This window comes from Meleagris gallopavo, chromosome 3 (assembly GCF_905368555.1).
Source record: "Meleagris gallopavo chromosome 3, MGAL_WU_HG_1.1, whole genome shotgun sequence".
NCBI lineage: Eukaryota > Metazoa > Chordata > Aves > Galliformes > Phasianidae > Meleagris > Meleagris gallopavo.
The window spans coordinates 30,377,052-30,390,883 of NC_139406.1; the positions used below are offsets into that span (position 1 = coordinate 30,377,052).

General features: G+C 41.9%; 1 protein-coding gene and 1 long non-coding RNA gene across 7 annotated transcripts in view; one reads left to right on the forward strand and one right to left on the reverse strand.

The window, feature by feature from the left end:
* Nucleotides 1-13,832, forward strand: part of LOC146544652 (uncharacterized) — a 65,194-nt gene that overhangs the window by 27,967 nt on the left and 23,395 nt on the right. Inside the window, exons 3-4 of the long non-coding RNA XR_014882371.1 lie at nucleotides 2,534-13,464; nucleotides 13,762-13,809. This is a non-coding gene — a long non-coding RNA (uncharacterized LOC146544652). The remainder of the gene's footprint in view (nucleotides 1-2,533; nucleotides 13,465-13,761; nucleotides 13,810-13,832) is intronic.
* The window catches only part of EPB41L4B (erythrocyte membrane protein band 4.1 like 4B), a 168,171-nt gene that overhangs the window by 4,962 nt on the left and 149,377 nt on the right, over nucleotides 1-13,832 (reverse strand). For 5 of the 6 annotated variants that reach the window (XM_085220536.1, XM_085220535.1, XM_085220539.1 and 2 more), the window contains 2 exons: nucleotides 4,262-4,330; nucleotides 1,585-1,748 (listed from right to left, as the gene is read on the reverse strand). In XM_085220536.1, the coding sequence (XP_085076662.1) occupies nucleotides 1,585-1,748; nucleotides 4,262-4,330 (233 nt within the window). The remainder of the gene's footprint in view (nucleotides 1-1,584; nucleotides 1,749-4,261; nucleotides 4,331-13,832) is intronic. The other variant, XM_085220534.1, reaches the window with a different exon arrangement.

Below are 13,832 nucleotides of genomic sequence, written 5' to 3' on the forward strand. Positions count from 1 at the left end.
AACAGCTACAGTAAATGCCAGCACTCAAAAGAACGGAGTTACAGCCCTCTGCTCCTCAGCACAGTGCGAGTTGGATGGACATCCACCTGCGCTGAATTTACGGCAGCCTGCTTCATGTGCACACATCAGGGTAGGGGAAGCAGGGCTTAGATGTCCTTGCCCACACACCAAATCGCACACTGGGAGTGCCCTGAGCTGCTGGTTCCATTTCTAATCTATTTAGAAATCTGCTATTTCTAAATAGCAAAAATTGGGAAGAAGAGCAACAGTTTACTGTGTTGTTCTGGGTGTTCAGTGGCTAACGCTTGAAAAGCATGGAGACGTTTTGAGAGTTTTTGTCCATTATGGACAAGGAGGAGTCCACTTCATAGAATCAAGAATCGTAGTCATACAATCATAGAATCTCTTAGGTTGGACAGTACCTTAAGATCATTCAGTTCCAACCCCATGCCATGGGCAGAGCTGCCCCCACCAGCTCAGGCTGCCCAGGGCCCCATCCAGCCTGGCCTTGAGTACCTCCAGGAATGGGACCCCCACAGCTTCTCTGGGCAGACTGTGCCAGTGCTTCACTGTCCTCTGAGTGAAGAATTCCCCCCTAACGTCTAACCTAAATCTCCCCTCTTTTAGTTTAGCTCTGCAGCTTCACAATTACACTTTCACTGGAACAACACATTTTAAGGTGAGATAGAAGTGTTGACCAAGTGTGCAGGTGCAATTAAACCAGTATCTGCAAAAATACTTAATAAATGAAAGCAGGAATTGACTGGAAATCCAAAAGTGAAACATCTAATGTATCATAATGCCAAGGAAATATTTTTCTTTTCGACATAAGCTTCAGACCTTTTGTGTTCCAAAAGTACTGAGTATATCCACTCCCACATTTTTATTCAGTAAATCATCAGATTTGGAAATTCAGCTTTGATTAAACTGTGAAATAAGAAGCCAATGTGCAAAACTGATAGGACGGAGGAATAGAAACTGAATGCAGTGGAAAGATGGAATGGCTTGTTTTTCTGAGAAACTACAAGAAACATCAGCGTAGGCTGACATTACAGAAGAAAAAACAAAAACAAAAACAAACAAACAAAAAACAAAACAAAACAAAAAAAACAACCAAGAGGACAAAGAAAGAAAACAAGAAAACCAGTGTCTGTTTTTTATTTAGAAGGGCAGATATTTCTTAATTTCAGCTTCCCCCCACGGGCATTTAATTTCAAAAAACAAATTGGAATAGCAATTATTAAAGGAAAACCATAGTTCAAGGAAAATGACTTGCCTGAGGAAAATCTGCACAACCTTTTCTCTCCAGGCCATTGACTATATAAATGGTACACTGCTGGCTGCAGCAGTTAATTAAGTTCTTGTGGTTTTGTTTTGTTTTTTGTTTCTCTTGCCTCAGAGCAGATGTGAAGTCTAGTTACTTCCTTACAAAACTCACCTCTTCTGACTATCAGAAATCTTTTGGTATCGGGGGTAAAAAGGCACTTTAGAAAGAAGGTGAATTTTCCCCACTGCAATTAAGACAGAAAAAGAGATATCTCGCCCATTCCCTTGTGCACAGAGCGTGAAAGAGCTGCACAGTACCTGTCCGCCAGCGATATCGGTTTATGTGACGTGTATATTGTCTGCACTGTTGGAGTTGGCACAGGCTCTGCCAGGGATCTCAGAACTGGAGATTTCGGTACCGGCGAAAGCTTGGGAGACGACTGTACCGCACAGCACTGCAATTTGCTGTCTGTGAACTCCGCCTACAAAAGATGCACACAGACACAGAAAGAAAAAAGCGTAGATTAGCTTCTACTGCTCTTGCTCACTTCCATCCTGTTCATTGTCAAACCTTCAATACCAGCAGCTAATAAAGAGAAGGAGAGGCTGCAGCTTGCAGTGCAAGCTGCGTGTTCGTGGAGTGGCCAACTCTGCTGTCAGCGTTCACAACTTACTATCAGGGATTCCTTCTTGTGCCAAACCACAGTGGGTAGCACTAAGCTGTATGTGTGATCTGGGAAGATCATGGAGCAACTGCAGGCTGCCAGTACCTTTGGGGTGTACTCCTGCTGGATTTCTATCATGGCAACTTCTGTTCAGACTTTGCAGCAGGGAGAAAGAAAAGTCATCATAAGGGAGCATATGATATTTATCCAGCTATGTAAATAGCAAATTTTATTTCTTAGTTTTTTTTCCTCAAAATCTGCAAGCCACATGGCATTAATGCTAAAAAAAAAACCCAAAAATTCAACCAGTGGGACAATTATTTGGACCTAGAAAAGCATAACTGTATTGGGTTCATCTTCTTTCTGTCATTTTTAGCATGTCCTTGCTCATCTTTCAACTAAAAACATGTGATGTGCTCCAAGAGAAGCTCTGAAGCAACGGGAATTCCATTAATTCCATGAAATTAAGAAAATGGAATGCGTAAAACCAACTAAAGAAAGTCTCCTTCCTCAATCCCAGTCAATCTTACATGCAAATACTGGCTAATACATCCTGTTCAGACTCCTCTCCTGTTCAGACTCCTCTCTCACTCATCTTTTAGAGCTCAGCCTGACAGACTACAGGGACGTCAGTTTGGTCCTCCATCCTCTAAGGGATGAGCATGAGCAGCAGCACTACCTGTGAAGCTGATGTAAGTTCTCCCAGCCCTACTGAAACAGCAGTGCTATGGCAAATTACACTTGCTAAAGATTTGTCCTGAGTCCTAAAGTGTGTTTGCTTGGGATAATGGTTTTACTGGTGTACTGGTGTACATATCCAATGCATCTTTTTATATATGTATGCGTTTACATATATATGTATGTTTGACAAAAATATTTTGCTGGTCTAAACAGATACAATTCCATTAACTTAAGTCTGTGTAACTTCTACCCACTGACAGTACGGCCATTAAGCCTACTGTTTCTTCCTTGAAATTTCTGAAATTCAGAGGAGTTCCGGGCATGAACCTTCTTTTTAAAGATTATAGAAAACAAAATTATGTGTTTTTTTCCTCAACATCATTGCATACACACCACAAAATTAGAAGCCATGCCCCCAATAACATTTCAATGTTCTGTTCCAAGCAAAATAAATGAATAAATAAGAAAAAGTGAAGGGGAAGCAGGGAAAAGGAAAACAAAACAAGGAACAGGAGTCAGAAATGCTGGTAGCCATCAGGGACTATGTCTGGAAGATACTTGGAGTGATATCCACCTGCAGGACTAACTTTACCTTTCAAATACTTTGCTGGGGAAAAGCAGCATTTAGATCCAGTCCTGTGATCAGGTTTATTGTGAAAGAGAAGCCTTTTTCTTTAAATCAATAAGTGCAGCCAGTCACTGCACATGGCCCAGCAGTGAGTTACATGACTCTGATTCTGTGCTGGATATAGATTGCTGCTACCAGTAAAAGTTATGGTTGAAATCTGAAATGCTTGACTCTGTCGATGTAATTTGACAAAACAAAAGCCAAGTACTGCGGTTTACTATTAGAGGCAGGGAACGAGAACCTAGAAATCAGAACCTTCTCACACTGGAAAGAATGGGAAGGGTTATAATCATAGTTCCACATCCCATATTCCATTATATTAAGTGCTCAAAAATCTTTTAAAATTCTCTGAGTTGTCTGTAGATTATTTTGTCACACTTATTACATAATGTTCTACCTTTAAAGTAGGGCTTGGATTGGACTTCTTTTTGAGTTGTCTAATAATTGTTCATATTCACACACAGTTTACCAAAAGCTCTAAATCCCACCATCTCTGAAAGTTTAGTAAGAATTAAGTCTAATATTTGATTCAGGTTATTAAGTAAACACAGGAGTTTAAACAAGGATACCACTGTAGTCATCAACATGCTAACTATAATTCTTCCTTAAAAAATTCAGATGCAAATTCAGTGAAAATCCGGCTTCTTTTTGTGATGGCACAGCAGGCAGTTTCAGGCAGCAGGCCATGCAGTTGCTAGAGAGAGGACTAAGTCATCCCCAAACCCTTGGAAAGATGCTGTTGAGCTTCGCAGCCATGAGCTGAGCAGTGTTTGGGGACTGGCTGCATTAGCAGTGAGCTTCATCAATTGACTCTTAGTCCTCTCTCTAGTAAACATCAATATCTAAATGCAGGCACATTCATTATTTGCATAATGGGAATATTTAACAGATTTGCACTTTAAAGTCTGCTTGGAGTTTATCTTTTTTTGAGGACTGCTTAATGCATATGTTTCTAATACTGTTAAATTATTCCTTGGAATTTTGTTAAATACACAGCTTTTCGGTTGCACATTCTACTTACAGAAAACTGTGGTACTGTTGTAAAAGGATCGAAAAAAGGATTAGATGTATCAGCAGGGAATGTCTTTATCTTTAAAAAAGATAAAGAAAAAGATGTTACTTTCAGAGCATAAAAATGGAAAAGAAAAAAAAAAAAAAGCAGCAAAGCATTGCAACTATAGTGACACATCCAACAAATCAGAGCAGTTCAGCAGCGCTTGGACCAGACCAGAAAAGAACCCTCCAGAAATGCATACAGAAACCTGACGAGGAACAGTCAAAGCATAAATATGAAAACCTGAGAGACACAATTAAATCTGTTGTGCGCACAAAGTACCTTTCAATCCTGTAAACACTCATCAGATCATTACCTGCTTCCTTCAGTGAGCATATTGTAAAATATGCAATATAAAGTACAAGAACTTTTTCTTTTTTCCATCGCAGAAACTTCATCCGAAGAACTTTACTTATGCAATAGATATTTTGGACCTCCATATTTTCAGTTACACAGTTGCTGCCCAAGACAAACAATCACTGAGATGGGATCGAAAGACAACTCTCTGTAAAACAAGCCCTGTGGAAGTGGTTTGCTTCAGGCATCTGCTGGGACCTGGCTGCCTGCCTGCATCCAGCTGTGGGCTGCCAAACAGGGATGAGCTTTGGGGGCTTTCATCACAGGACTTGGGGTCACAGTCAGAGATGGGTACATCCCTGGTCCTCTGGGCAGAGAGGGCTAAGTATGACCAGGGCTCAGCCCCAAGCATACTGTCACTTGCCCCATGGCCTGCTGGAAGTCACTTCAGCCCTTAGAACTACTTCAAATATTAATGGAAATTAAGGAAACATTCAGAGTGGCAACAACCTCTGCCCTGCTCCACTGCACATGGTGTTTCTCATGACTTTCCTCTGTGAAATGCAGACATTTCTCATTCATTCAACAGGAAGACAAAATATCAGATGCTTTGAATGGCACTTCACGCTTTCCATTTTGGAAAAAAAACCCCACATTTTTCAGTGTACAGGTGTGTTTTTCACTTTATTATAGAAAATGTTATGCATTTGGTGTTCATATTTTCAAGCATAATTCACTACCTCCACCTATAGAACTGCTGTTGGATAATAAAGACAGCTAGCCTGAAGGCCCTGAGCCCTTGTAAGCCAAAGCAAAACCTAAAATTATGACATCAAATATAATTAAGTAAATGTATAGTGTTTATTTTGCAAATAAAATAACAGAAACATATTTGGCTTATAAGGATGCCCAGGGAAATTAACAGCCATCTGTAGGGCTGCTTCTGCAAATACATGGAATTACTCTGGCCTTAATTGTCAGGCTTCATACGCACACGGATTATAGATGGCAAAGATACGTACCTTTTTTAACAGAACAGAGGTGGCTATAAGTCAATCACAGAAGGTGCAAGTGAACAAACAACTGTGCAAAGGAAAAATGCTTTAAATTACAATTTCCTGTGCAAATACATTCAAGAAAATCTCACACTTTTTAAAACAGATGTATAATCTTGTTTTAGTAAAGTGTATATTGCTGGTTGAACCTATTCTTGGCATTTATGCAACAGTTCCTTGTAGGTACAAACAGTACAGGACAGAGCTCAGGCATGCTCCACTACAGATGCAGTCTTTTATCCAAGGGCAAAGCAGCACAGGGATGGACAGTTGATTGCTCATAAATAGGCAGGTTGAGTCTGATGTGCTACAGGCAACATCTTTCTGATTTTGCAGGTTGGGCTCATTAAGGAAATGACGAGCAGTTACTGAATATAGAAAAAAAAAATGACACAGAAGAATTTTCAGGAGCCCACTGAGGTTTGGGAGCAGAGGTGTATGAGGACAGCCAGCCCTGGCGGCATGCCGGGGCATGTAGCAGTGCAGAGCTCCTTGTAAAATCAGTGCTGTGAACTGTGCCTATGGCAGAAGCCAGCAAAAACCAGATAATCTGGCTTAGTTATTAGCAGGAATTCCTCTCTAGAGGAGCTGTGCTTCTTTAATCTCAGGAATAAGACAATCCTGACAAATGAAAGGCTCTGTAGGTTCCAAACCCACCAATTTCCGGCATTTTAATGAAGCTGAAAACAGAAATTAAGGGACAGAGGGGAAAAAATAAAGCATAACTGTGTTCAATTTAAGAGTGAGAAAGAGAAGTCATCCTGCTCAGCTTTTAGGATTTAGTCTTTCTTTTCTCATCACTTCCTTCTGCTGCTCAGATGGCACAGTTTGAGCACTTTGTTAGTTCGCCTGCCCTGAGCTTTGATAAGAGCACTATTGCTGCTTGCTCAGTGCTGTGAGAGGCCCTTATCTACTCATAATTTGAGAAGGAAATGGGTATCACATCCTAATCCACCCAAATGCAGAAAAATTCATTATATTCAAGAACACTTGAACCTGGGGAAGAAAAACTGCATGCATCAGTACAGGTTAGGGGGCTGACCTGCTGGAAAGGAGCTCTGCGGAGGAGGACGTGTGTCCTGGTGGATAATAGGTTGGCCATGAGCCAGAAGCACGTCCTTATTGCCAAGAAGGCCAATGGGATCCTGGGTGCATTAAAAAGCGTGTGGCCAGCAGGTCGAGGGAGGTGATCCTCCCCCCTTACTCTGCTCTGGTGAGGCCACATTTAGACTACTGTGTCCAGTTCTGGGCTCCCCAAATAAAAAAAGACAGATCTCCTAGAAGGAGTCCAGCAGAGGGCCACAAAGACGATTAAGGGCCTGAACCATCTCCCATGTGAGGAAAGGCTGAGTAACCTGGGCTTGTTCAGCCTGGGGCAAAGAAGACTAATGTTTATAAATACCTAAAGGAGGCAAATGGATGAGGTCAGGCTCTTCTTGGTGGTGTGTAGCAATGGGAAAAGGAGTAATGGCCTAAAACTTCAACGTAGGAAGTTCTATAATAACATGCAGAAGAACTTCTTTACAGTAAGGGTGACAGAGTACTGGAACAGGTTGCCCAGAGAGATTGTAGAGTCTCCTATGTGGATATTCAAGATCCATCTGGACACCTTCCTGTGTGACTTGCTGCAGGGAACCTGCTTTAGCAGGGGCGTTGGACTGAATGATCTCTTCAGATCCCTCCCAACCTCTGTGATTATGTGATTCTGTGAACTCTTTTCAGACTGAGGCTAAGGTAAAATGGGAAGGAAGTAAGGAAAAGCATCGGTTAGGCATCTGGCTTATGTAAAACTGCATTTGGAAATCTGAAAAGCCGTTTTCTCAAGAATACACATTGGCCTTCTTGTGCTGCACATCCACTATATCCACCAGTGGGCTGAGGACAGCACCATCCCCTAAGAGGAAGAAGAAAACCCTGCCTGCTCCTGCCCCACCACTCCTGGAGAGCAGTGTTGATGTCAGTCACTTCCTAAGCCCTGCCCTGGGGGTCAGTTTATTGTGTCAAAACTCCAGGTAGCTCAAAAAACAGGACTGCTCCCTGACTAGAACCAGAGGCCAAGACCTAAATGTCACCACCTGGGGACTGAGAAGGGAAGAAGAGCAGAGCCACCTCCACCATCTATGGCAGATCTGCCGTTCTTCCATTCCTGGAGACCTTCAGGAGCTTCCAGGCTTCATCTGGGATTGCAAATGCAAGGGGACAAGGGAGAGGGAAGGACCACCTCCCTGTGAGGTGTCACAGAAGCTGCAGAAATATGAGCAACAAGAGGACAGAGCTGCATTCTAGCATAGATAGACTTCCAAGTGTAAAACAAAATCTTAACCACACCTGTTCTCCCCACAGGAGTGAAAACAGTCTTACAGACAAAGTCACAACCACAAAACAATTTTAAAATAAGACCCTGGAGGTACCTGTCATGTCACAGGGGCATGGCATAGAAAGGGAGTGAAGGTTCTGCATGCCCCAGCAGCCCTGTACATGCTGAGGGCTCATTTCACAGCCTCACATACCTCTTGCTTGAATGCTCAGGGTGTACCATCATAGCAGAACTGCATCGAACAAGTAGCTCCTTGTCTAGAATTGTTTAGCTTGGCAGGTTGAGAATTTACTAAGCTTAAAAGAACACTTGTATCTTAAAAAAAAAAAAAAAAAAAAAGTGAAAATTATCTACAGATAACTTGCTGCTAGTACTCAAAGATTCTTGTTACACTATTAGCTGTTCATTGGGCTGACGTATTTTGGAGATACCTGTCACAACTAGAAAGAATTAACAGCATCAATTCTCCTTGAAATTTGTACTGCAAATTAGAAGGAGGTTGCAGGAAGAAAACGGACAACACGATCAGAACATTCTCCTTCCCTGGGCATTTGTGCAAAACGTTCTTCTGGACAGAGTTTAAAATCTCAGTAAAAACACTTGTACTTTCCTGATACACCTTTTAAATTGGTTAGAAGGAAAAGAAAATGAATGTTCTCATGAAAGCAAACAGAAGTGCAGAGAGACAAAGAGAGAATTCCCACCTGAAATGAAAACAGCAGGAGACTGGTGGAAAGTGAGTCAGTAGTTGGAATGTGTTAATCGATATAAAATTAGCTATTTTTGGTATTTCTATCAGAGGGGAATATTAAAAATGTCTTTTCTGCTACAAAAAAGAAAAATGCTTTCTACGCTTTAGGGAACAGTGTGCTTAATTTGGATATGTTCTCCTACATTTAGAATACCCAGGATACCCACTGCCCTGCCGCAACACATTCTTCCTACCAGGGTCTGATACCATGTTGTGCTGTTGACATGCAGCTGCTGTTCTTTACTCCCCTTGGCTTCATGCCCATCCCATGCACCTTGACCAGAGGCCTTACAATGCACTGGAGAGGCTGTGTGCTGTCAAGAGATGTGCACTGTCGCTTTGTACACTGGCCAGACGCAAGGCAAACTTGTTGGCCAAACACTTCAACAGCTTCCTGTGCCTCAGAGCAGAAGCAGAGCTGCTAACACCTGAAAGGGTGTCATACATACAGCTCTCAGTATACACATACAGCCAGAAGAATATTCTGCGGTGCTTTATTTAAAAATACATGCTATAAGATAAACACTGTCACATCCTTCCAGCACAGAGATTTGTTTCTGCTTTTCAAACTAAAGAAAGTCCGAAACTACTGGAGTACATTGCATTAGCATTCCCCAGTCCTGACGAGTGACACACTTAAAGCACAAATTATCCATTAGACTCGCTTTCCAGAAAGTGATACGATTCTGGACCCTGTAATCATTCAGTATAGCTCCTGTCTGCTGTCATATCTTTTCAGCGGCAAAAATGAATAACGAGGTGGAAAATGTGAAAACAGAAGAGCTCTTGGTGTTTTTAACCACGTGATACCCTAATGGCCAAACAAATTATTTTGAGTGGAAGCAGTTCCTGGTTCCAACAGTTGCTCAAGTTGTACCAACCCCAGTTCACTCACTTTATGTGACAACAGAAATAGCATGATAGGTAGACATTAAACATTGCCTGAGTGCACAGCACAGTCCAATAAACCTGTGACAGAATAGAGATCTTAATCAGTAATACCATTGCTTAATCAATCTTGGAAAAGGCTGTATGAACGAAATGCCCTGATGAACCAAACTAGGTGCAAGTCCCACATGTATTGCATCCCAGAATACCTCCTTTTCAAGTAAGATAGGATTTCTTCTGCTTGTTGAACTGATATCCAGGTGTCAGTGTCAGCAGACAGATTCAATTCACATACATTGAAGAGGGGCAGTTGTGCAGAAATGTGGCATAGAAAATGCCCTAAGGCACCAAATGTGAAGTTTCTGAAGAGGATGGGTTTCTGTGCTCAGCCAGGGAAACACCATGTGTTTGTAATCACTCTGTCTACTGCTGTTCCTTCTGTGGAGATAACACTGTGACATCTCTCTCCCAGCTCCATCTGGTCTTTGGGTCTCCCTTGCTCATCTTGCAAAGAACTGACAGGGACTGGAGTTTAAGGATTTGCTTCAGACAACCACCACTGGCATCTAAAAACCAGCCTAAGTGAATCCAGCTATTTGACTCTTCTGACTTACTATTTGGCCTGGCTTCCACACGAACGCAGGACTGCAGTACCAAGCTCCCCTCCCCACAGGTCCCAAAAATGTCCTATTGGTAAATTGAGACTATACCACCTTGAGAACTATGTTCATTCCCTGGTGTCCTCTCTGAGCCAAGCTCTCCTGGGTGCCCCTTGGATGACGAGCATTCTGTTCCTCTGCTCACTGCTGCGCATCAGCCCTTCTCTGAGCCTTGTCCAGGGCTGATTTCACCCATCCTGGAGTGTGGCTGGTAGCAGATGCTCTGTTCTTGATGTCTCACCAGACCTTGCAGAATAGGACTAATACTTTCCATCAGATACTTTCCTTCCTTTTAGAGTCACTTTACTCAACACTTCCTACCAGGAAGTGTTGTCAAGAAGTGGCTGCATGGCTCCTTGGCTGTGTTCCAGCGATCTCTGGCTGTCAAATGGATGCTTAAGAGAGTTCATGGAAGTGATGTACGTGGCTCAGCCTCTGCTGGAGCTTGGCTTTGCTGAAGCCATAGCATTTTGCAGATCTTAACACGTAGCAGTTCGTGGTTATAGTATAAGCCGTATACTATTTAGAAGTAGCTCTGAAAACATAGTAGTAAAGATAAAATCCTGAATCTTCATGCCAACTTTTGTACTAATTTGCAAGGACTAATTTGTGTTGGTATAAGCCGCTCTCTTATGCTGCCCTCACAGATAGAGAACTCTGTTGATCTTTAAGAATTGTACTCCTGAGTTGATAACACAGTGATTTCAGAGGTTCTGGAGTCGAAGATGGAAATACCATTATTAAGTAAGCACAGCATTTCTACAGCACGTTGGAAGGGAGTGCGTGTCCTGGCCCAGCTTTACAGTATAGCTTTGCCTTAAGATTATACTGAAGAAGACATTTAATTCTTGAAAAGAATTCAGAGTAAGGACAATTCAGATATGATGAAAGCATGACAGTGTCCACACTGTCACAGTCCTCAGGATTTCTTTTACTGATGCTGTGGAGGTGAACAAGGGCTGCTAGCCTAGTCAACATCCCCTCAGAAAAGTGTGGTAAAGCAAAATGATGTCACAGTCTTGCTGTATTAGTTAAAATGCAGTTTAAAGACTCCAGCATTTGTTCGGTCTTTGTTTAAAACACAGAAATGAAGCAAACAAAAAGCAGTAGGTGCATTCACTGGAAGTGGCTTTTCTCCATCTTTGCTGCAAAGTTAGTTGCATTGCTAGGACAGCTAATGCAAAGATATCTTTTTTGCCCCTTGATCTCTACCAGTGAAATCAATGGTGGTCCCAATGTCTAGATTGCAAGTACAGCCAACAAAATCAAGTGGCATCTTCTGCAGATGAAGGCTTTTGTCACAGAAGAAAGTCACTAAAGATGGATAACATGAAGAGGAGGAAATGAGTACTGCGATTCCTGACATGTTAGAGAGTCCCAAGTAAGCTGTATACTTCCCAATTTGACTGCCAGCAGACAGAATACTATATATGCATTTTGTATCAGGTGGAAACACACCACTAGCCTCACCTGATTATTTCTAGGAATAGGCGCTGACAGCTCATCATCCAGTAACATTTCAATCATTTGAATGGAGATTTCAAACCCAGGTACATATCAACAAAGGCTGTCTATTAACCACATAAGAATGCACATTTTCAAAAGCATCAGCATCATATTCACCTGCTGAAAAGTTGTGGCAGTTTGATGCAAAGAACGCGTGGCCTGATTCTTGCCCAACACAAACAGTTTATCTTTTTATTATGATCAATCTCTACTTGTATAACAGCAAAATCTGGCTAAAAGTCCTTAAGTGTCCAGAATCTCAAGCAGCTGTGGTCTCCTCAAATGTCAGTACATTGAGGAATATTTTGCATTAATTTTCTGTCCTATTTTTATAGGTTATTAAGCTCTGTCAAAATCCCCATGAGTTTATACAATTCATTATTCTAAAGGAAAAGAATAGCATAGGTAGGTTAACATCAGTGGAGCTGCAGAAAAAGTAATAAAATGACAAGCTGGACCACTTTTTAGTATGTCTATCCAGAAAGACACTTGAGCTTATTTTCAACCTCAGTGCATGACCTACACCAGTGACTACTGCAGCCTCGATCTGTGCAAATGCCTGGAAACTTTGGCCCCCTCATGAATTGGGATCTACCAGATACACAGAGATGCTGACTGCTGCATTGTGCTGGTGTTGTTAGTCTCACCACTGTAACAGTCTGCCCTGAATTGGGCTCCACATGACAGTAGGCCATTCCCATAATAGAATGTCGCCCTTTCCAACGTGAATCCTGAGAGCAAAGCACTGCTTCTTTAAATATTGTGGATAGAAAACTATTTGATCCTATCTTTGAGATCAACTTGATTAGAAGTTACAATTCCATAAGCAACAATGCCTTGTTTAAGATTGTGCAATCCCATATCTTGTAAATTTTTTGTGATATTTGCTACATATAAAAACCTATTTATTCATAATCTCTTGGTCTCAATGGTCTTGGCTATGGAGTCATCCAGATTGCCAACCACAGAGTGCTGAAAAAAAGGAAAAGTTCTGCCTTGTATGAAAGTAAAATCTTGGGGCAAGTGTTCAAACTCACTAAGCATATACATTTCTGAAATCAAACACATCGTAATACTTTGTGAATTCAGTGCCACAAAACACATTACAGTCCTCTGTGTTTGACAGGTCCCTCATTACAGCAGTCTGGCATCAAAGTAAACATGCTATTCCTTTTCCCAGTTTATTTCCATCTTTCCAAGAACAGATTGGGATGCTACCTTAAAAGCCACTGTTCTCAGGCATCTTCCATAACTAATGAGATTAGTTCCAGCCAAGGGATAATCCCAATCGATTAGAGCTATTAGCACACAGCTCACTCGTAATTGCAGAAATTTCTCCTGTGGACTGAGAGGAAAAGCAGAGTTCTTCTGTTTGGCCCAGGAATGACAGCACTTTGAATGCCAGAAGGATACTTTGCCACTTTGAGCAGAGCTCTACTTTCCCATAATTTGTTTACTGTGTTGAGGATCCAGAGAATCCCTTATTAAAGACATCTCTTTGAAGGCAACTGAAGATTATAATGCTGCACTGGACAGTACAGGAAGAAGGAAATGAGAGGCTAAATAATAACAGTCCTGCCCCTGGAGATCTACTTGTGGCACTAATTCAGGGGAAGAAACACACTGTGAAAAAAACATCACAGCAGATCCTGATCCCCAGTCAGGGGCTTCCTGCCAGTCCCAGTGGGAGCTTGCAGGTGAGCCAGACTGGGAGCTGTTGATTTCCTGCAAGGAACATTTGCAGCTCTGCTGCCTCCCAGAGCCTCTCCCAGCACCATGTGATGGAAGACAAAACACACTGTTGACTGGCAACCTCTGCTGTTGTTATGGTCCCTTGGACATTACAGTTAACTCATTCAATTCAGAAAAAAAGCCTTGAAGCCTTTCTAAATTGTAAGAGGAGCAGAAGCTGGTCCTGTTAACAGCATAACTGGGGAGTAATTGGGTGTTTAACTCTAATGTTTCACTATAGTGAAACTGCTCTTTCTCCCTAGGAGCACTGGGATAGCTGAAGTCTGAGAGCTGATACACTCTACTTTCAGGTGGGTGTTAATATTTATTTCTG